At 44.5% G+C, this 21,719-nt stretch overlaps 1 protein-coding gene across 1 annotated transcript; it reads right to left on the reverse strand.

Annotated features, from left to right (window-relative positions):
• Positions 1-14,021: 14,021 nt before the first annotated feature.
• Positions 14,022-16,967, reverse strand: rplp1 (ribosomal protein lateral stalk subunit P1). Its single transcript, XM_087986668.1, has 4 exons — positions 16,772-16,967; positions 15,739-15,813; positions 14,368-14,467; positions 14,022-14,144 (listed from the first exon to the last, which is right to left on the reverse strand). The coding sequence occupies exons 1-4, from the start codon at positions 16,841-16,843 to the stop codon at positions 14,065-14,067; spliced, it is 327 nt and encodes a 108-aa protein (XP_087842794.1). The 5' UTR covers positions 16,844-16,967; the 3' UTR covers positions 14,022-14,064.
• Positions 16,968-21,719: the final 4,752 nt, after the last annotated feature.

Genomic DNA, 21,719 nt, shown 5'->3' on the forward strand with positions numbered 1-21,719 from the left:
TCGCCAATGATAAAAAGTCTCATTCACAGCTCCTCAGATACTGAAGCAGTCCATATCCAAATGCAGCAAGACCTGGTCAATTTTCAGACTTGAACTGACAAGTGGCAAATGATATTTGTGTAACACAAGTGACAGACAATGACCATATCTAACAAGAGAGAATTTAACCATCAGCCCTTGACATTCAATGGAACCACTGAATCAGCCACTATCAACATCCTGGGGGTTACCATTGACAAGAATTTCAACTGGAGTGGGCATATAAACACAGTGGCTACAAGAGCAAATTAAAGGAATACTACAGTGAGAAACCCGCCCCACTGACTCCCCAAAGCCTGTCCACCATCTACAAGGCACAAGTCAGGAGTCTGATGAAACACTCTCCAGTTGCCTAGATGGGTGCAGCTCCAATGACACTCAAGAAGCTTGACACCATCCAAGCCAAAGTATTGGCATCATATTTGCAAATATTCACTCCCTCCAACACATGTATATTAGCAGCATTGTGTTCCTGTTTGCATTCCAATTATTTATTTATTGTGCCAAAGGTCACACAGCACCAGGTTATAGTCCAACAGGTTTATTTGGAAATAATAGCTTTCGGAGTGCTGCTCCTTCATCATCTCATGGAGTGGTGCTCCAAAAGCTAGTACTTCTAAATAAACCTGTTTGACTATAACCTGGCGTTGTGTGATTTTTAACTTTTTAGCTTAAAAATGTGTTGCTGGAAAAGCACAGCAGGTCAGGCAGCATCAAAGGAGAAGGGGAATCGACGTTTCGGGCATAAGCCTGAAGAAGGGCTTATGCCCGATAAGTCGATTCCCCTTCCCCTTTGATGCTGCCTGACCTGCTGCGCTTTTCTAGCAACATATTTTTAAGGTCTGATCCCCAGCATCTGCAGTCATCACTTTCTCCTAGTTGATTTTTAACTTTGTCCACCCCAGTCCAACAATGGCACCTCCACATCATTACTTATTATGGCACATGTTGAGTGGGGTCAAAATGGAGAACAGCCTTGTCTTCTTGTCCTTTGCCTTTCCAACAGCAAACTTAATGTGTTTAAACTAGAGTGTAGGCAATGGCTAGCCATTGCCCTGCAGTCTCCTACAAGGACTGAAACAGATATAGCTATTAATAAAGACTAGGCCTTTAGGACATTGACTGTTTCATGCAGTCAATGGTTTTCAAGGTGACTTTGGCATGTTGAATGAGTGGGCAAAAAACATGCTAGATGCAGTGTTATGTGGATAAGTGTGAAAGTTTGGCAGGAAAAAACAGAATGGCACAATATTATTTAAATGATAGATTGGGAAATGTTGATGTATAAGGGGACCCAGCTGTTCTTGTACACCAGTCACTGAAAACAAGCATTCAGTAAGCAGTAAGGAAGGCAAATGGTGTGCTGGCCTTCATTGTAAGGGGATCTGAGTAGAGGAGCAAGGATGTTTTATTACAGTGTTGGTGAGATCACGCCCTGTCCATTTTGTGAAGTTGTGGTCTCCTGCCTTAGAAACGATGTACTTGCTATAGAGGGAGTGCAGCAAAGGTTCACCAGACTGACCCCTGGGACAGGAAGTATGAGGAGAGCCTGAGTTAACTAGGCCTGGATTAATTGGAGTTCGGAAGAATGAGAGGGAGCATCATTAAAATGTATACCATTCTGTCAAGATCAGACAGACGGGATACAGCAGTGGTGTTTCTACCGACAGGGATGTCCAGAACAAGGTTTCACAGTTCACCGAGCTGGAAGTTTTGTTGCAAACGTTTCTCCCCTGTCTAGGTGACATCCTCAGTGCTTGGGAGCCTCCTGTGAAGCGCTTCTGTGGTGTTTCCTCCGGCATTTATAGTGGCCTGTCCCTACCGCTTCCGGTTGTCAGTTTCAGCTGTCCGCTGTAGTGGCCGGTATATTGGGTCCAGGTCTATGTGTTTGTTGATGGAGTTTGTGGATGAGTGCCATGCTTCTAGGAATTCCCTGACTGTTCTTTGTTTCGCTTGCCCTATAATGGTAATGTTGCTTGTCGTCTGCGTGTGTGGCTACTAGGTATAGCTGGTGTGTCGTTTCGTGGCTAGTTGATGTTCATGGATGCAGATCATTAGCTGTCTTCCTGTTTGTCCTATATAGTGTTTTGTGCAGTCCTTGCATGGGATTTTGTACACTACATTAGTTTTGCTCATGCTGGGTATCGGGTCCTTCGTTCTGGTGAGTTGTTGTCTGAGAGTGGCTGTTGGTTTGTGTGCTGTTATAAGTCCTAGTGGTCGCAGTAGTCTGGCTGTCATTCCAGAGATGTTCTTGATGTATGGTAGTGTGGCTAGTCCTTTGGGTTGCGGCATGTCCTCGTTCTGTTGTCTTTCCCTTAGGCATCTGTTCTTGAAATTGCGAGGATATCCGTTTTTGGCGAATACATTGTATAGGTGTTCCTCTTCCTCTTTTTGCAGTTCTGGTGTACTGCAGTGTGTTGTGGCCCTTTTGAATAGTGTCTTGATGCAACTTCGTTGTATGTACTGGGGTGGTTGCTTTCATAGTTCAGGACTTGGTCTGTGTGTGTGGCTTTCCTGTATACCTTTGTGGTGAATTCTCCGGTCGGTGTTCTCTGTACCATCACGTCTAGGAATGGGAGTTGGTTGTCCTTTTCTTCTTCTCTAGTGAATCGGATTCCTGTGAGTGTGGCGTTGATGATCCGGTGTGTTTTCTCTATTTCCGTGCTTTTAATGATTACAAAGGTGTCATCAACGTATCTGACCCAGAGTTTGGGTTGAATTTGTGGTAAGACTGTTTGTTCTAACCTTTGCATTACTGCTTCTGCTATGAGTCCCGAGATCAGTGAGCCCATGGGTGTTCCGTTGATTTGTTCGTATATCTGGTTGTTGAATGTGAAGTGTGTTGTGAGGCACAAGTCCAGTAGTTTAAGTATGCCGTCTTTGTTGATAGGTTCAATGTCCTGTTATCTGTTATGTCTGTTCAGCAGTTTGGCTATTGTTTCTCTGGCTAGGGCTTTGTCAATAGAGGTGAACAGTGCTGTTACGTCGAATGAGACCATGGTTTCTTCCTTGTCTATGTGTATATTTCTGATGATGTCCAAGAATTCCTGTGTTGATTGTATAGAGTGTCTGGATCCGCTGATCAGGTGTTTCAGTTTCTGCTGTAGTTCTTTAGCCAGTTTGTGTGATGGTGTCCCTGGTAGTGATACTTTGGGTCTGAATGGGATGTCTGGTTTATGCACTTTAGGTAGTCCATAGAATCTGGGGGTGTTGTTGCTTTCAGGTTTCATTCTTTGTACGTCACACCTGGTTATCTGTCCGTTTTTTTGTAGGTTCCTCAGTGTGTTGTTTATCCTATTGGTGAGCTGTGGGGTGGGGTCAAACTCCCGCTTCTAGTAGGTGTTGGTATCTGCAAGTAGTTGTTGTGCTTTTTGGATGTACTCTGCTTTGTCCAGGATGACCATCATTCTGCCTTTGTCTGCTGGTAGTATGATTATGTTCTTATCGTTTCTTAGTGATTTTAGTGCTTCCCTCTCCTTGGTGTTGAGGTTATGTGTTTGTCTTTTCCTTGTTATCAGGGGTACGATACTTTGTCTCACTGTTTGTTGTGTCTCTTCTGTCAGTCCATTGTTCCTGAGTGTGCATTCTAGTGCTGCTAGGAAGTCTGCTGTCTTGGCATCCCTGTGGTTGTAGTTGAGTCCCTTGGCCAGTATTGTTCTTTCCGTGTCTGTGAGCTGTCTGTGGGAGAGGTTTTTAACCCACCGGCCACTACAGCGGACAGCTGAAACTGACAACCGGAAGCGGCAGGGACAGGCCACTATAAATGCCGGAGGAAACACCACAGAAGCGCTTCACAGGAGGCTCCCAAGCACTGAGGATGTCACCTAGACAGGGGACGAAACGTTTGCAACAAAAACTTCCAGCTCGGCGAACAGAACCACAGCAACGAGCACCCGAGCTACAAATCTTCTCACTAACTTTGAAGGTTTCACAGTCTTTGGTTACAGGGAAGGCTATTTCAGACTGAGAAGAATGGTCTTCAACCCCAGCAAGTGATGAACTTATGGAAATCTCTGCCACAGAGATTATAAAATTTAAAAGATGTTTGGACAGGAAAATTAATAGAAAAGGTTTAAAGAAGTTACCACACAATACACTTTAGGAGTGGGACTTAATTATTAATTTAAGGGAGAGCAACTGAATACCGGAAAACATTGAGCGATAGCTGTACTGTTGTCAGCATGAGTCAAATGGAGGCAGTTGTAACGATGAAGTTAATGATGTGAAGTCTTAGCTTTGGGCAGTAACTAGCCAGTAAGCTGGCATTGGTTGAAAGAAAGAACTTGCATTTGTATAGTGCCTATCACAGCCTTAGGCAGCCCCAAAGCTCGGTTCAGCCAATTAATTTTGTACTTCTACAATTTTGAAGTGTAAACATTGGTATTCTGTTGATAATGGTTGGCAGCCAATTTGTATAAACAACATGCTGCAAAAAGCATGATGCAATTGACCAGATAATCTTGTTTTTAGAAGTTGCCATTGGGATAAATATCAGGCAGGAATTTAGGCCGAACTCCCCAGCTTCCTTTAATCACAATGATATTGTGGGATCTTTTATGTCCATCCAGGATGACTATTAATCTCATAACCAAATGAACTGAATTGTGTTTAAGTCAAAGGATAACGACATAACTTCAAAATCTTTTTAAAGGGGGTTGAAAGTTAACACCAGCAGCATAACTGTAGTAAACAATCTTAATTTTCAAGATTTGGAGATGCTGGTGTTGGACTGGGGTGTACAAAGTTAAAATTTACACAACACCAGGTTATAGTCCAACAGGTTTAATTGGAGGCACACTAGCTTTTGGAGCGACGCTCCTTCATCAGGTGGTAGTGAAGGGCTCAATCCTAATACAGAATTTATAGCAAAAATTTACAGTGTGATATATCTGAAATTATACATTGAAAAATTGATTGTCTGTTAAGCCTTTCATCTGTTAGAATACAGTGATAGTTTCACTTCTTTCATGTGTAAATCATGTGATGTATAATTTCAGTTATATCACACTGTAAATGTTTGCTATAAATTCTGTGTGTTAGGATTGAGCCCTCCGTTACCACCTGATGAAGGAGTGTCGCTTCCGAAAGCTAGTGTGCTTCCAATTAAATCTGTTGGACTATAACCTGGTGTTGTGTGATCTTTAACTTAACTTTCAAGAGTATTAGCACCATCTAGTGGAGGTTATTTGGGATATTAGGATTTGTTTTATGTGTTATGTATTTTCTATATACTTTACAATCTCCCTAAACAAAGCCTTCCTACATGATTGTACCTCCCTCCCTTTCACTTCTGACTTTCTCTTCCTTCCAGCATCTCACCTTCTTCCACTTCAGTTGAAAGCAATCATTCTGTAGACCCACAGAAATACAGCACTATCTCATTGAGCTGTCTTCACTACCATCCCCACGCCCCACCATCAACTGTCTCGGCTTCTACACCAAATGACCTATGATCCTCGGTGATTTCAGTCTCCATCTCATCACATTCTCTCTCCTGTATTCAATTGCCTGGTTATGTTTCTCCTTGTAAACTCCCTGAGCCACATTAACCACCACAGTCGATAAAATATGGGGCTGGAAAAAGCACAGCATGTCAAGCAGCATCAGAAGAGCAGGGAGAGTCATCCTGATGAAGGGTCTTGCCCGAAACGTTGACTCTCCCTACTCTTTCGATGCTACTCGACCTGCTGTGCTTTTTCCAACTCCACATTTTATCAGCTCTGACTTTCCAGCATCTGCAGTCCTCACTATCTCCATATTAACCACCTCATACTTGTTATCTCATGTGGTGTTGCTACTCCCAATCACAGAAGGATCCCGAAGTATTTCCTTGGATCACACTCCACGTACAGCCATCCATATCTGAATCTGACCTTTTTCTGAAACTGCCCAAAGTACCTTTCCCACTTCACCACAATTGTACCTTCAAAATCTCAACTATCTACCCTAATTGTCTCATTTCTGCCATGACTAATTTGCTTAACTACGCCTGCTCTTATGGTTTTAATGGTCCCAGTCCCCATTACTCTCCCTGATATACCTTTCATCTTTGGCCCTTTATGTCCAAGGAACAACAATTGGTTTACCCTTCCTCTGTCAAATGTAGCTGGTCATATGACAGGGCGTGCGATCATCTGCTCAAATTCCTGACAATGGAGGGAGTACACTGGATTGAAAATTCAACCACAGTTTCTTTTCTGATATGCAAGCCTTCTTCTTCCAACATTTTGATCTTCTCAGTGTCCATTTAGAATTACAATTAGCTGTATTGTCAAATGAAGAACTGGTGCAGACAGAGTCAACTGAGTGGCCTTCTCTGGACCCTAACACTTCTGGGATTCCTCTGCAAATACCTCAAAATAAATACGAGATGTTCATGGACTTCTTTGTCACTCAGATCAAGACTCAGATCAGATGCCTCTCCCACTCCGTCCCCACTAACAGACCGGATCAGACTTCCTCTAAATCTCTTCTTTCCCCCCACCTCATATCTTTCTCTAGTTTCTCTCCATCTCCTTTTCCAAGTTAATTTTCTCCATAACACACTTCCTGCTGTCGAGCCCCATTTCAACTAAACTGCTGGCTACAATTTTTTTCTGTTCTCTGTGTAAACTTATGTTCTACACAGTTCTCTTCACAAATGTTGCCCATTCCTCCTTCAATTATACCATATCATCCCTTCATAACAATACTAACAGCCCTTCATGTCCAATACTGCTGCATGTCCAGCTTCTCTTTCCTCTCTGTAAATCTTCAGTGTTTTGATGCATTCATACTATATATTGAAATAAAACAGAACATGCTGGGGAAACGCAGGAGATCTGGTCTCATCTGATAAACAGAACTAATGTTTTGAATCTGATATGAATTATAGAGTCATAGAGATGTACAGCACGGAAATGGACCCTTCGGGCCAACCTGTCCATGCCGACCAGATATCCCAACCCAATCTAGTCCCACCTGCCAGCACCCGGCCCATATCCCTCCAAACCCTTCTTAGTCGTATACCCATCCAGATGCCTTTTAAATGTTGCAATGTACCAGCCTCCACCACTTCCTCTGGCAGCTCATTCCATACACGTACCACCCTCTGCATGAAAATGTTGCCCCTTAGGTCTCTTTTATATCTTTCCCTTCTCACCCTAAACCTATGCCGTCTAGTTCTGGACTCCCCCACCCCAGGAAAAGACTTTGCCTATTTACCCTATCCATGCCCTTCATAATTTTGTAAACCTCCATAAGATCACCCCTCAGCCTCTGACGCTCCAGGGAAAACAACCCCAGCCTGTTCAGCCTCTCCCTGTAGCTCAAATCCTTCAATCCAGGCAACATCCTTGTAAATCTTTTCTGAACCCTTTCAAGTTTCACAACATCCTTCCAATAGGAAGGAGACCAGAATTGCATGCAATATTCCAACAGTGGCCTAACCAATGTCCTGTACAGCCGCAACATGACCTCCCAACTCATGTACGCATTACTCTGACCAATAAAAGAAAGCATACCAAACGCCTTTTTCACTATCCTATAGGCCTGGGACTCCGCTTTCAAGGAGCTATGAACCTGCACTCCAAGGTCTCTTTGTTCAGCAACACTCCCTAGGACCTTACATTAAGTGTATAAGTCTGCTAAGATTTGCTTTCCCAAAATGCAGCACCTCGCATTTATCTGAATTAAACTCCATCTGCCACTTCTCAGCCCATTAGCCCATCTGGTCAAGATCCCGTTGTAATCTGAGGTAACCTTCTTCGCTGTCCACTGCACTTCCAATTTTGATGTCATCTGCAAACTTACTAACTGTATGCTCACATCCAAATAATTTATATAAATGATGAAAAGTAGTGGACCCAGCACCAATCCTTGTGACACTCCACTGGTCACAGGCCTCCAGTCTGAAAAACAACCCTCCACCACAACCCTCTATCTTCTACCTTCGAGCCAGTTCTGTATCCAAATGGTTAGTTCTCCCTGTATTCCATGAGATCTAACCTTGCTCTCCAGTCTCCCATAGGGAATCTTGTTGAACACCTTACTAAAGTCCATATAGATCACATCTACCGCTCTGCCCTCATCAATCCTCTTTGTTACTTACTTTCCCATGCACAAAGCCACGTTGACTGTCCCTAATCAGTCCTTGCCTTTCCAAATACATATACATCCTGTCCCTCAGGATTCCCTCCAACAACTTGCCCACCACTGACATCAGGCTCACTGGTCTATAGTTCCCTAGCTTGTCCTTACTACCTTCCTTAAACAGTGGCACCACGTTAGCCAACCTACAGTCTTCCGGCACCTCACCTGTGACTATCGATAATACAAATATCTCAGTAAGAGGCCAAGCAATCATTTCTCTAGCTTCCCTCAGAGTTCTAGGGTATAGCTGATCAGGTCCTGGGGATTTATCCACCTTTACGTGTTTCAAGACATCCAGCACTTCCTCCTGTGTAATATGGACAGTTTTCAAGATGTTACCATCTATTTCCTGACATTTTGTATCTTGCATGTGCTTTTCCACTGTAAATACTGATGCAAAATATTCGTTTAGAATCTGCCCCATCTCCTGCAGCCCCACACAAAGGCAACCACGCTGATCTTTGAGGGGCCCCATTCTACAAAGAACATTACAGCGCAGTACAGGCCCTCGATGTTGCGCCGACCTGTCATATCAATCTGAAGCCCATCTGACCTACACTATTCCATGTACATCCATATGCTTGTCCAATGACGACTTAAATGTACTTAAAGTTGGCGAATCTACTACCATTGCAGGCAAAGCATTCCATACCCTTACTACTCTCTGAGTAAAGAAACTACCTCTGACATCTGTCCTATACCTATCACCCTGAAAATGTGTTGCTGGAAAAGCCCAGCAGGTCAGGCAGCATCCAAGGAACAGGAGAATCGACGTTTTGGGCATAAGCCCTTCTTCAGGATATAGGAAATCTGTCCTATATCTATCACCCCTCAATTTAAAGCTATGCCCCCTCGTGCTCACTGTCACCATTCTTGGAAAAAGGCTCTCCCTGTCCACCCTATCTAACCCTCTGATTATATTTCTCTATTAAGTCACCTCTCAACCTTCTTCTCTCTAACGAAAACAACCTCAAGTCCCTCAGCCTTTCCTCATAAGACCTTTCCTCCATACCAGGCAATATCCTAGTAAATCTCCTCTGCACCCTTTCCAAAGCTTCCACATCCTTCTTATAATGCGGTGACCAGAATTGTACACAATACTCCAAGTGTGACCGAGTTTTGTACAGCTGCAGCATAACCTCATGGTTCCAGAACTCGATCCCTCTGTTAATAAAAGCTAAAACACTGTGCCTTCTTAACAACCCTGTCAATTTTCAAGGATCTTGTGTACCTGGACACCGAGATCTCTCTGCTCATCTACACTATCAAGAATGGTAGGGTTCTCTCCTAGTTACTGGAAAAGCGCAGCTGGTCAGGCAGCATCCAATGAGCAGGAGAATCGACGTTTCGGGCATGAGCCCTTGTTCAGGAAGGGCTCATGCCCAAATCGTCGATTCTCCTGCTCATTGGATGCTGCCTGACCTGCTGCGCTTTTCCAGCAACACATTTTCAGCTCTGATCTCCAGCATCTGCAGTCCTCACTTTCTCCTCCTTCTCTCCCTAGTTACCCTTTTGTCCTTAATGTATTTATAAAAACCCTTTGGATTCTCCTTAAATCTATTTGCCAAAGCTATCTCATGTCCCCTTTTTGCCCTCCTGATTTCTCTCTAAGTATACATTCTTCAGAGCAGTATGCTGTTTTTGGTCTCGCATTTAATTCACTGCCAATTCTCTTTTATGAATACCTATGCTTGCCTTTATTAACCAAGCCATACATTTTAAGAGTAGAGAAATTATGAACCATATAAAACATAAGTTAGACCTCAATTAAAGTATTATGAGCACTGGTAAGGGGGCAGAGAGATTTACCAAGATGTTGCCTGGGCTGAAGAGAAATCATATTGGAGTAGACGAGACTGACAAGGGACATGACTGAGATGTGCAAAGTTATGAGGGCATAGTAAAGGTAGACAGAAAGCAACTTTTCTCCTTGGTGGAGAAATCAATGACAGTGAATATAGATTTGAGGTTAAGTGCAGGAGGTATGAGAGGAAAGAAGTTTTCACCCAGAGGAATCTGGAACTGTAGTTGTAATTGTAGTGGAGGCAGAAACCCTCACAACATCTAAGTATACTTACTGATGCAAGTACGTATCTAGAATCTGGCTTCCAGCATCTGCAGTCATTGTTTTTAACCAAGTATGTATCTATGTCTAACTGCTTGAAAAGGAGATTTGAATAGTTTCGCTGGCGCAAATGTAATGGGCCAAAGGGTCTTTTTGTATGCCATGGACCCCTATGTTTCTATCTTTGACATGGGAATGCACTGCCACTACTACTCCATTCGACCATATGGCTTCAAGATCAGTGGGGTATTCTCCATTGTCACAGTTAATTAATTTAGTTAATTTCCTAATAAACAGCTGCTTCTTAACAAATCCAATAAACTGTCAGAAAGTTGCTACAAACCTTAGACAGCTTATATTAAATAATAGTTTTAGATTACTTACGGTGTGGAAATAGGTCCTTGGGCCCAACAAGTCCACACTGACCCATTCCCCTACATTTATCCCTTCACCTAACACTGCGGGCAATTTAGCAGGGCAAATTCACCTAACCTGCACATTTTTGGACTGTGGGAGGAAACCCATGCAGACACGGGGAGAATGTGCAAACTCCACAGTCAGTCGCCTAATGCGGAAATTTAACCCAGGTCTTTGGTGCTGCGAGGCAGCAGTGCTCACCACTGTGTTTATCAGCACTGAACAGATGGTGGAAATCTTTGAAGAGAAAATGAGGTCTGCAGATGCTGGAGATCAGAGATGGAAATGTGTTGCTGGAGAAGCGCAGCAGGTCAGGCAGCATCTAGGGAACAGGAGAATCGACGTTTCGGGCATTAGCCCTTCTTCAGGAATGAGGAAAGTTTGTCCAGCAGGCTAAGATAAAAGATAGGGAGGAGGGACTTGGGGGAGGGGCGTCGGAAATGTGATAGGTGGAAAAAGGTCAAGGTGAGGGTGATAGGACAGATTGGGGTGGGGGCGGAGAGGTCGGGAAGAAGATTGCAGGTTAGGGAGGCGGTGCTGAATTTGATGGATTTGACTGAGACAGGCTGGGGGGAGGGGAAATGAGGAAACTGGTGAAATCCGAGTTCATCCCTTGTGGTTGGAGGGTTCCTAGCCGGAAGATGAGGCGTTCTTCCTCCAACCGTCGTTTCGCTGTGGTCTGACGATGGAGGAGTCCAAAGACCTGCATATCCTTGGTGGAGTGGGAGGGGGAATTGAAATGTTGAGCTGGTTGGGTTGGTTGGTCCGGGTGTCCCAGAGGTGTTCTCTGAAACGCTCCGCAAGTAGGCGGCCTGTCTCCCCAATATAGAGGAGGCCACATCGGGTACACCAACCCAACCTCCACTCCCGGCACCTTCCCCTGCAACCGCAGGAGGTGCAAGGCTTGCGCCCACACCTCCCCTCTCACCTCCCTCCAAGGCCCCAAAGGAAACTTCCATATCCGCCACAGATTCACCTGTACCTCCACACATATCATCTATTGCATCCTCTGTACCCGATGTGGCCTCAAATTCAGCACCGCCTCCCTAACCTGCAATCTTCTTCCCGACCTCTCCGCCCCCACCCCAATCTGTCCTATCACCCTCACCATGACCTTTTTCCACCTATCACATTTCCGACACCCCTCCCCCAAGTCCCTCCTCCCTATCTTTTAGCCTGCTGGACAAACTTTCCCCATTCCTGAAGAAGGGCTAATGCCCGAAACGTCGATTCTCCTCTTCCCTAGATGCTGCCTGACCTGCTACGCTTCTCCAGCAACACATTTCCATCACTGAACAGATGGTGTCAAGTTTCTTGAGTCTTGGCACAACACCTATCCAGGTGTAGTATAATCTATCGCACTCCTGATGTGTGGTTTGTAGATGGTGGATAACCTTGAAGAGTCGGGTGAGTTACCATGTTATTCTGAGAGGTAGAGGTTGCAGGTTTGGAAGGCACTAACTTTGTAGATGGTACACACCATTGCCACTATGCACCAACAGTGAAGGAAGTGACTGTTGAAGTTGGATGATGTGGTACCAATTAAGTAGCATTGTCCTGGATGGTGTTGAGCTTCTTCAGTATTATCTGAAACGCATTAATCAAGGTAAGTGGGCATTATTCCATTATATTCCAGACTTGTGCCTTGAAGATAGTGACAGACTGAAGTGTTAGTGATGCATTACCACAAAAATTATTAGTCCCTGACCTGCTGTTGCAGTTACAATATTTATATGGTTGTTCCAGAACAGTCAATAGTAACATCCAGGGTATTAGTAATAGGAATTCAGTGATGGCAATCTCACTGATGGCAAAAAGCGTATGCTTTCATCCGCTCTTGCTGGAGATAGTCATTACCTGACACTTGTCCCAAATGCTGCTTATGCTGAATAGTGCTAATTGAGCTCCAACCACCACAACCACTTGATTGGTGGCATGGTGGCTCAGTGGTCAGCACTGCTACCTCACAGCACCAGGGTCCCAGGTTCAATTCCAGCCTTGGGCGACTGCCTGTGTGGAGTTTGCAGATTCTCCCTGTATCTGTGTGGGTTTCCTCTGAGTGCTCCAGTTTCCTCCCACAGTCCAAACATATGCAGGCCAGGTGAATTGGTCATGCTAAATTGCCCATAGTGATTGGTGCATTAGTCAGAGGGAAATGGGACTGGGTGAGTTACTCTTGGGGTCAGTGTGGACTAGTTGGGCCAAAGGGCCTGTTTCTACATTGTAGGGAATCTAATCTAGTTGCAGGTATGACATCCAACCAGCAGAGAATTCTTTTCTGTCCCTCCCCATTCCAACTTCCATGTTTGTTTGCTCAGAGTTCTGGCTGCCATACTCGTTAAGTGTGACATTGATGTCAGATTCATAGTTCCTTGAAAGTGCTGTTGCAGGTAGGCAGGATAGCAAAGACAGCATTTGGTACATTTAACATCAAGTATAAGAGTTGGGATGTCAAGTTGCAGGATACTGGTTAGGCCACTTTTGGAATCTTGCGTTTAATTTTGGTCTCTCTTTGAAGGAAATATGTTGTTAAACTTGAAATGGTTCAGTAATGATTTATAAGGACGTTGCTGTGGTTGGAGGGTTTGAGCTATAGGAAGAGGCTGAAACCGTTTTCCCTGGAGCGTCAGAGGCTTGACCTTAGAGGTTTATAAAATCACGAGGGACATGGATAGGGCAAATAGCAATGGTTTTCCCCCCCCCCCCCTCCGGGGAGGGTTTCCAAGAAGGGACTTAAGGGGCAATGTTTTCACACACACTGGTGGGTACATGGAATGAGCTGCCAAAGCAAGTTGCAGAGGTTGCTACAATTTCAACATTTAAACCCTTCCTATTTATATCTCCATCCAGATGCCTTTTAAAAGGATAAGGGCCAAATGCTTGTAAAGGGACAGCACGAACTGAACGGTCTGTTTCCGTTCTGCACATCTCTGTGACAGTCACTTGCAGTCTACAAGTTTAATTCTTTCTCCAAGACTTTAATTAGATCAGCACTGTGGCCCTGGTCATCAGTGGAATTGATTGAGAAGGATAGATTTTTGATTGGTTTGGGAATCCAGGGTTACAACGATTTGGCAGTAATAATTATTTGGATGGTAATGCAATTTCAATGGATTGAATGGTCTACTCTGCTCCCATGTGTCACAGGTAAGTTAGGAGACCAGGAAGGTCATTTCTTAACAAGCCAGAGTGATTTCAGATCCCTTTATTTTCAATTCCAGATTTAGTAATGGAGTTCAAATTTCATCAGCTACGGCATCAAGTCCGCAGTAGAGAACATTAACCAGAGCATCCAGACTACCACACCACCTCCTCTATATCTGTGCAAATTACTTATCCTTTAGGCGTTCATGACAACTCAAAGCAAATGTGTATTTTTTTCTTTTTAATTCTAACAATGTTGCATGTTACATTTAATCAAAAAGACCAAAGCCCATGTCATCATCAGACTCTTCTGACTCTTCCTGTTTCTTCTCTTCCTTTTTCTCTTCAGCTGCAGGATAGAAAAATGACATCTTTTATTGACAAGAAACCCACATTCACAGAGCTACCACTACATTCTCAAATGTCAAAAGCTGGATACCTTTAAACGCACAGTAGTGAGGCAACTGAAAGTTAACAAAATCTCAGCCACACATTTCACAAACCCCAAACAATGAACAAATCTGGTTAATTTAAAGTAACGTGTCAACACTTTTTGAAAAAAAGCAACTCACCAGCAACAGGGGCAGCAGTGGAGACAGCTGCTGCAGCTGGGGCACTACCACCAGCACCAACACTGCAGATCAGGCTGTTGATATCAATATTAGCCAAAGCCTAAAAAAAATTTCATAAGTTAGTGAAGTTTTCCTGAAACATACGGTGTATAAATTTACTACAGACACTCATTTCAACATATCTGACAGTACTGAACAAAGACTGAATTCATTATTTTGCTTCTCACTCCAAACTAATCCCCGGCAGCACTCAGATTAACCCAAACTGTTCACAAACTGGATAGCACATTCAGCAACAAGCCAAACTCCTCTTTTCAATTCTCCCAGACTGCCTCTTTCACCATCCAGAACAGCTCATCTGCCAGTGCAGCCCTTAGATTTAATTATTCTTACACTCAACTTCTGTCCATAATATACAGGCTGCCAAAGTCTCTCGGCAATTCACAAACATGGAATGATGTTATATCTGTTCTAAGGACACCCAAATCTTGATGTACCTCACCTTTTCTCAATCTATTGCCATTCAGATGATCTATCTTCTTATTTTTACTAGTAGAGAGGATAACCTTACATTTATCCACATTAAACGTCATCCACCCCACTTTTGTCCAAATCACACAAGTATTTTGACATTGTCTCCATAGTCTACTTTCCCAAGTAGCTGTGATCCCTGGAGATATTACATTAGTTCCGTCATCTAAAATTATAGATTTGTGAATAATTGGGTTCGAAACACTAATTCCTACAGGACCCCACTAGTCACTACCTGCCTTTGGTAGGTTATTTATTCATAAGGCAAAAGTGAGGACTGCAGATGCTGGAAACCAGAGTTTAGATCTAAGGCTGGAAAAGCACAGCATGTCAGGCAGCATCCGAGGAGCAGGAAAATCAACGTTTCGGGCAAAAGCCCTTCATACTCCGATTTCCCCACATGTTAATCAATTCTCTGTCCATGTCAGTAGACTACCCAACCAGTACCTACTTTTAACCTACCCATAATATTATGTGCATTTTCAAAAAAAAAGGGCAATTCTTCATATAGGGCCTTGAGAGCTTTCAGAGTCTAAATAAACCACATCCATGCAGATAAAAGGTTGGAATCATAGAGTTAAACAAGTATAACGACAATCAACATCAAGACCAAACATAGATCGCCTGCATATGACATCAGTTTCTAAACTCAATAGTGAAAAAGGCTAGATAATTTCTAATACTCTGTTCAGATGATCACAGGAGCAGGTGAGACACTGCCCACTGCATTACAACAGCAACTTCTTCCCCCTCCCCCTATGGAAGGTTGTCCTGGGCAAATTACCCAACTAGGATGGTCAACAACAGTTAATGCAGACAAACTATGACTCTGGACATTACCTTGGCAAATAGACTAGGCCAGAAAGGCTCAACAGTTACTCCAGCTGTTTTGATCAGAGCATTGAGTTTGTCTTCCTAGGAAAGAAAACAAATGAATGTTATATATTCAGGAGAAAGAGTACTATCTTGGTCCAGTTTGAAGATTCAGAACAATAACTACACTTGCAATGTCATCACAGTAATCTCACAAATCAAAACAACAAGTGGCATAACTTTGAAGCAAGATGGCAAAGGAACACTCAACACATGGAGTGGGGCTGAAGTGAGACGGGTATGATAGGAATCAACTTCAAAAAGACATAGATAGGTTAATGCAAAGTGCACAGGTAACATCGACTGAAAACCATAACTACAAAACTGTTTCCAGAAGAAACTGCTCCCACTCATTAAAGCCTGAAGGACGACAGTACAGATTTAAAATAATGCAGCAAAGAGTAATAAAGCTACACACTGATGTTATGAACGAGTGGATAGGATGTGATATTCTACAGAATTGAACAATATTATGTTCAAACAGGGAACAGCAAACTGGAGGCAGATGTGGAGGAATGAGTCAGGTCAGTCTGTGCAGACACAGAGCGAGTGTAAAAGTAGGTGATGAATAATAGGAATTCAATACAAAAACATCAGGGACATGAGCACATGGTGCCGGGCTCAGCGAGGGGCGGTGAGAACAACCGGCAAGTGACAGAAATCACGGCCTGAGTGAACTACACAGAGAGAGAGAGAGAGAGAGGCGGAGGTTCCGGGGGCTGACGGTGGGAATTGGCTTCTCTCCGCCTGAGGGACCGCGGGGGGGGGCTGAGGGCACCCCCCAGCCCCAGCCCCAGCCCCAGGCCTCCCCCCCCCACCCCCCCTGCCCGGGCCCGGGGCCTCCGCACGTGCGGGGCTCTCCGGCCCAAAGCCCAGGGCCTGGGGGGGGAGCCGCTTCTCCAGCGGGGCCCCGGGGCCTGAACACGGCGGCGGTGTGGGCGGTGGGGGAGGGGAGGGGGGGGTGTCCCTGTGAGACGGCGCCGGGGGCACGGACACTCACGGTGACGGTGACCTCGTCGTCGTGCAGGATGAGCGCGCTGTAGATACAGGCGAGTTCCGAGGTGGAGGCCATGGCTGTCTGACAGAGACGGTGCTGGGTGTGGGGGTGGCGGGGGTCCAACAGTGCTAGTCGCCGGGAGGAACTCGGCCTTAGCTTCGATACGAAGAACCGAGCACTTCAGGACCGGGGCAGCGCGTGAAGAGGAAGTGCAGGCCCCGGGGCGGACCTTTATGTAGTCGGTGGGGTGGGGCCGAGGAAGATCAGACGTCATTTCCTGGTTACCGCACGGCATCTTCCGGGTCAGTAGCATGTTGACGTCCGGGTCAGCGACGCGGCGCGTACTGGGGCGGATCGGGGCTGGGCGACGGGGCGGGGCTGGGCGACGCGGCGCGGTAAGGCGGCGGGGCTGGGCGACGGGGCGGGGCTAGGCGACGGGGCGGGGTCAGGGACGGGGCGGGGTAAGAGGCGGGGCGGGGTAGTAGGCGGGTCGGGGCGTGGCAGGAGCCGGGGCTGGCGAGGGGGCGGGGCGAGGGGGCGGGGCGAGGGGGCGGGGTAAGGGACGGGGCTGGGCTGAGAGAGTGTGTGCTCTTGGGTTTGGGTGGGTGGGGTCGGGTGGAGAGTGTGGCGCCGCTCAGGCAGCAGCAGCAGCACCCGCGGAGCGGGAGAGTCGGTGTCTCGGGCAAAAGCCCTTCATCAGGAATGAGGGGGAGGCCCCAAGGAGGCTGGGAGGGAGAATGGGGAAGGTAGCTGAGAGTGTGATAGGTGGATGGTGGTGGGGGTAAAGGTGATAGGTCAGAGGGGAGATGGACAACTCATGAGGGTGGTGCTGAGCTGGAAGGTTGGGATTGGGGTGAGGTGGGAGAAGGGGAAATGAGGAAATCCCTGTGGTTGGAGGGTCCCTAGTTGGAAGGTGAGGTGTTCTTCCTCCAGGCGCCGGGTGTTTACGGTAAGGTGATAGAGGAGGCCCAGGGGTTAGAGTGTGGTGATGAAGTCACACTCTCATCTACCTTCTCCCCAGCCCCACCCCGTCCCATTTATTTCTCAGCCCCAACCCACAAGTCTCATTCCTGATGAAGGGCTCTTGCCCGAAACTTCAACTCTCCTGCCCCTTGGATGTTGCCTGACCTGCTGTGATTTTCCTGCACCACACTCTCGACTCTGATCTCCAGCAACTGCAGTCCTCACTTTCTCCTGGTGGAGGATTCAGACCTTAACAGGAGAAGCTGGGCTGGCCACAGGTAAACAAAGTCTGACAGGGCCCCTCTCTTCAACACTTAGAGACAAAGAGAAACTGCAGATACTGGAATCCAAAGTAGATAACAGGAGGCAGCATGAGGAGATGGAGAAGTCAATGTTTTGGGTGTAGTATAACCACAAAAATTATACTTAATGTCACTGGCCAGTCTGAAACTTTCTGTCCCTTGTTGTTTTCACTGCCCCATGAGGAGTGGAAGTACATTATTATAAGATACAATGGTCCAGTATATATCATAGATTCCCCACAGTGTGGAAGCAAGCCCTTCTGCCCAACAAGATCACGTGACCCTCCAAAGAGTATCCCACCCAAACACATTCCTCTTACTCTACATTTATCCCTAACTAACACATCCCTGAACACTATGGGCAATTTAGCATGGCCAATTCACCTAACCTGCACATCTTTGGACTATGGGAGGAAACCCACGCAGACACAAGGAGAATGTGCAAACTCCGCACACACAGTCGCCTGAGGGTGAAACCAAACCTGGGTCCCTGGTGCAGTGAGGCAGCAGTGCTAACCAATGTGCCACCATATTCCACTAACTGGATTTAATCATTCTTATAACCTTGGAACTCTGAGCAGCAGTAAAGATTTTCAAATAAAGTAACACCTTCCTGGATCATAGATTGATTAGCATAGAATGAACCATTCGCCTGTTGTGCATCTCCTGGCCCTCTGAAGGAGCAATTTTTCTCTCGCCATCTCTTCTGCCCTTTAGCAAATAACATGGATAGAGCCACAGGGTGTGTTCTGAGCCATATTGTCTCAGAATAACGGTAGTCTATTTAAGACTGAGAAAAGGAGCAAGTGAGGACTGCAGATGCTGGAGATCAGAGCCTAAAAATGGGTTGCTGGAAAAGCTTAGCAGGTCAGGCAGCATCAAAGGAGCAGGAGAATCGACATTTCGGGCATAAGCCCTTCTCTCTTGCTCCTTTGAGACAAGGAGCAACTTCTTTACACAGAGGTTGATGAATCTTTGGAATTCTACAGATGACGGTGGAAGCTCAATCGTTGAGAAGACAGAGATCCATGCATATATAATGAGAGTGTGGAAATATGGCATTCAGGCAAATGATCAGCTATGATTTAAATGAATGACAGAACAGGTTTGCCAAGCTAAATGGACTATAGGCAGACCATGGATTGCAAATGAATTCTGTTCTTGAGTCCATTTGCAAGTCAACTTGTGCGCAAGTCTGAACACAATGCAGGACAATACGAAATAATCATTCTTAAGTGCAGGGATATGTTCATATTTTGGATCTTTGAAATTATTTTTAATACACCCTTGTATGGGTCTGAATTTGTAAGTCACTCAAATTGAAGACCCCCCCCATACTCCTGCTCCTATGTTCCTAATAAAAGATACCAGTCAATACAACTTTTATTATTCTTATGGAAATGCATTATGTGCATAATTACTTCTGCGTAAGAAAGACCTTGAGTATTGCTGAAATGATTAATTTTTTTTATAAATAAATGACGCATTCTAATAAACAATGCTGCAGCTGTTCAGAGTCCACTAGACAACCAATTGACACCCTCCATACATAAAGTGTAAATGTTCTTTCGCTTCACATAAATATTTCTTGCAAATTATTCTGAGGAGAACCAGGTGAAACAACATGCATCTTTTTTTCAGCAGTACTCAAGTTCAGTAATACAAAACAAGGAAGAATTTCATCAGCAATATAACAACCAGTGTTGTTATAATGCAGCGTCAATATTACAGCCAAATGTCCCAAAAAGAAGAGGAAAAAGATAAAATTCGCAAGTAACGTCAAGATGGACAGCAAGATCTTCTTTAAATATTTAAAAAGGAAGAGAGATGCCAAAGTGAGCATGGTCCTCAAAGAATGAAGATGCAGAAATAATCATGGGAACCAGGAAATGGCAAATGAGTTATATATTCCTTTCTTGTCTAGTGCTTATTATTGACAGATGCAAGAATGAGAGATTTCAAAGTAAGGAACAATTCAGACTCTCTGTTAAAAAGCATGCTGATTACCTGATGGGCTTGCAGAGTGTCTCACTTGAACCTCCTGGAAGCTACATATTGTCATGCACAGGGACTGTCCTCTGCAGGAAATTCGAACACTCTAGGTATCACATTTTCCTTCATTCTACTGTGTGCAGGACAATAGTTCCCTGGTGCATTCTTGATGGCAATGCCTCAACTAATCAGAATTGACTTGCTAACCAGTCGACATCCTTGTGCAGTCTAAAATATTGTTCCCTTTAAAATTTGGTATGCTTGTCCTAATGAGTGCCGGCACCAGTAGTGTGTCTGTCTTCAGCCACATTCCAATTCTGTGATACCAAACAACAATTTTATTCCCTTCTCCCTCAGCTACTTGTGTAGCATTCTCTTAAATTCATCTGTCCCGTTCACTTCGTATACTCCCAGTGGCAGCAAGTTCCATTTTCTCACCAATCTTAATTATCTTATTGGATTTCTCCGTAGCATATTCCTGATGAAGGGCTTTTGCCCGAAACGTCGATTTTGAAGCTCCTTGGATGCTGCCTGAACTGCTGTGCTCTTCCAGCACCATTAATCCAGAATCTGGTTTCCAGCATCTGCAGCCATTGTTTTTACCTATGTTAATGGCTTCCAGTTATGCTCTTCCCCTGTCAGAGAATGTATTTTTCTGTATTCATTCTGAGCAAAACCTTTCATAATTTCATATACATCTGTAAGTCATCCTTCAGCCTTTTATCCTATGAAAGATGACACCCAGCTAGTGTAAGACAGATGACAAAGTAGGAGAGTTGACATCTTACTGTTTATTTGATACACTTACATTTCAGTGACTTAGTTGCTTCAGGATCATCTTGAAGGTTTTACCAGGCTTGAAACCTGTGATTTGTAGAGAGTCAAAAAATCATATTGGTGTATATTTGTCAATTAAGAAATGTGGCTTTCTTTCAACAAGATGTGATTACTTTCCTAGCTATACTAAAATGTATAACTTGTCTCCTCAGCACAATTACATTGTATTACTACAATTTCAGATCCTACAGTACTTTCCCACACCTCTCACAGATGTTTATTTTTCACATGTGAACCTCAACATACTTCATTGGAAGTCTATTTGACTGCATGAAGATGTACGTCAATAATAAGATGAGAAACTGCACTTTTGGCAGTGATTATTGAACTACAATGGGTTAATTCCTTCTGTTTCGATTACTTTTGAGATCATTTGGCATTTATTGGGAGTGCATGAGTGTAAACATTAACACAGAACAGTCCAGAAATGTGAATTTGAAACTTCCTGGTCTCTATAACTCATTTAAACACTGCCTTTGAAAAGTGAACCACTGGAAGGTCTAGGTTCATATATGTACTCTGGAGGGGCAGTTCTGTAATTCTAATATGTAAATGAAGCTTCATTCCCAATCCTTTTTAGCACAGGTATGAATTTAATGATTGAGAGATCCAGTAGCTATAGAGAGGTGTGATCAACTGGGATCACGCAAGTAGTGAAAAAAACAACTTGCATATATGTCATAACTTTTACAATTATTGAACTTCTTAAGGCACTGCACAGCCAATGAAGTACAGTCGGTTCTGCTGTAACGCATGTTTCTTCAACACGAATTGGCTTTACACAATTGAAGAATTTAGACTGTCATTTGTAGAATGTGAACTGTCCATACCTGTATTGGCTATAACATGATTAGTTT

Source organism: Chiloscyllium plagiosum, unplaced genomic scaffold (assembly GCF_037043375.1).
Source record: "Chiloscyllium plagiosum isolate Xiang-an unplaced genomic scaffold, Cpla_swu_hap1 HiC_scaffold_4, whole genome shotgun sequence".
NCBI classification, from domain to species: Eukaryota; Metazoa; Chordata; class Chondrichthyes; order Orectolobiformes; family Hemiscylliidae; genus Chiloscyllium; species Chiloscyllium plagiosum.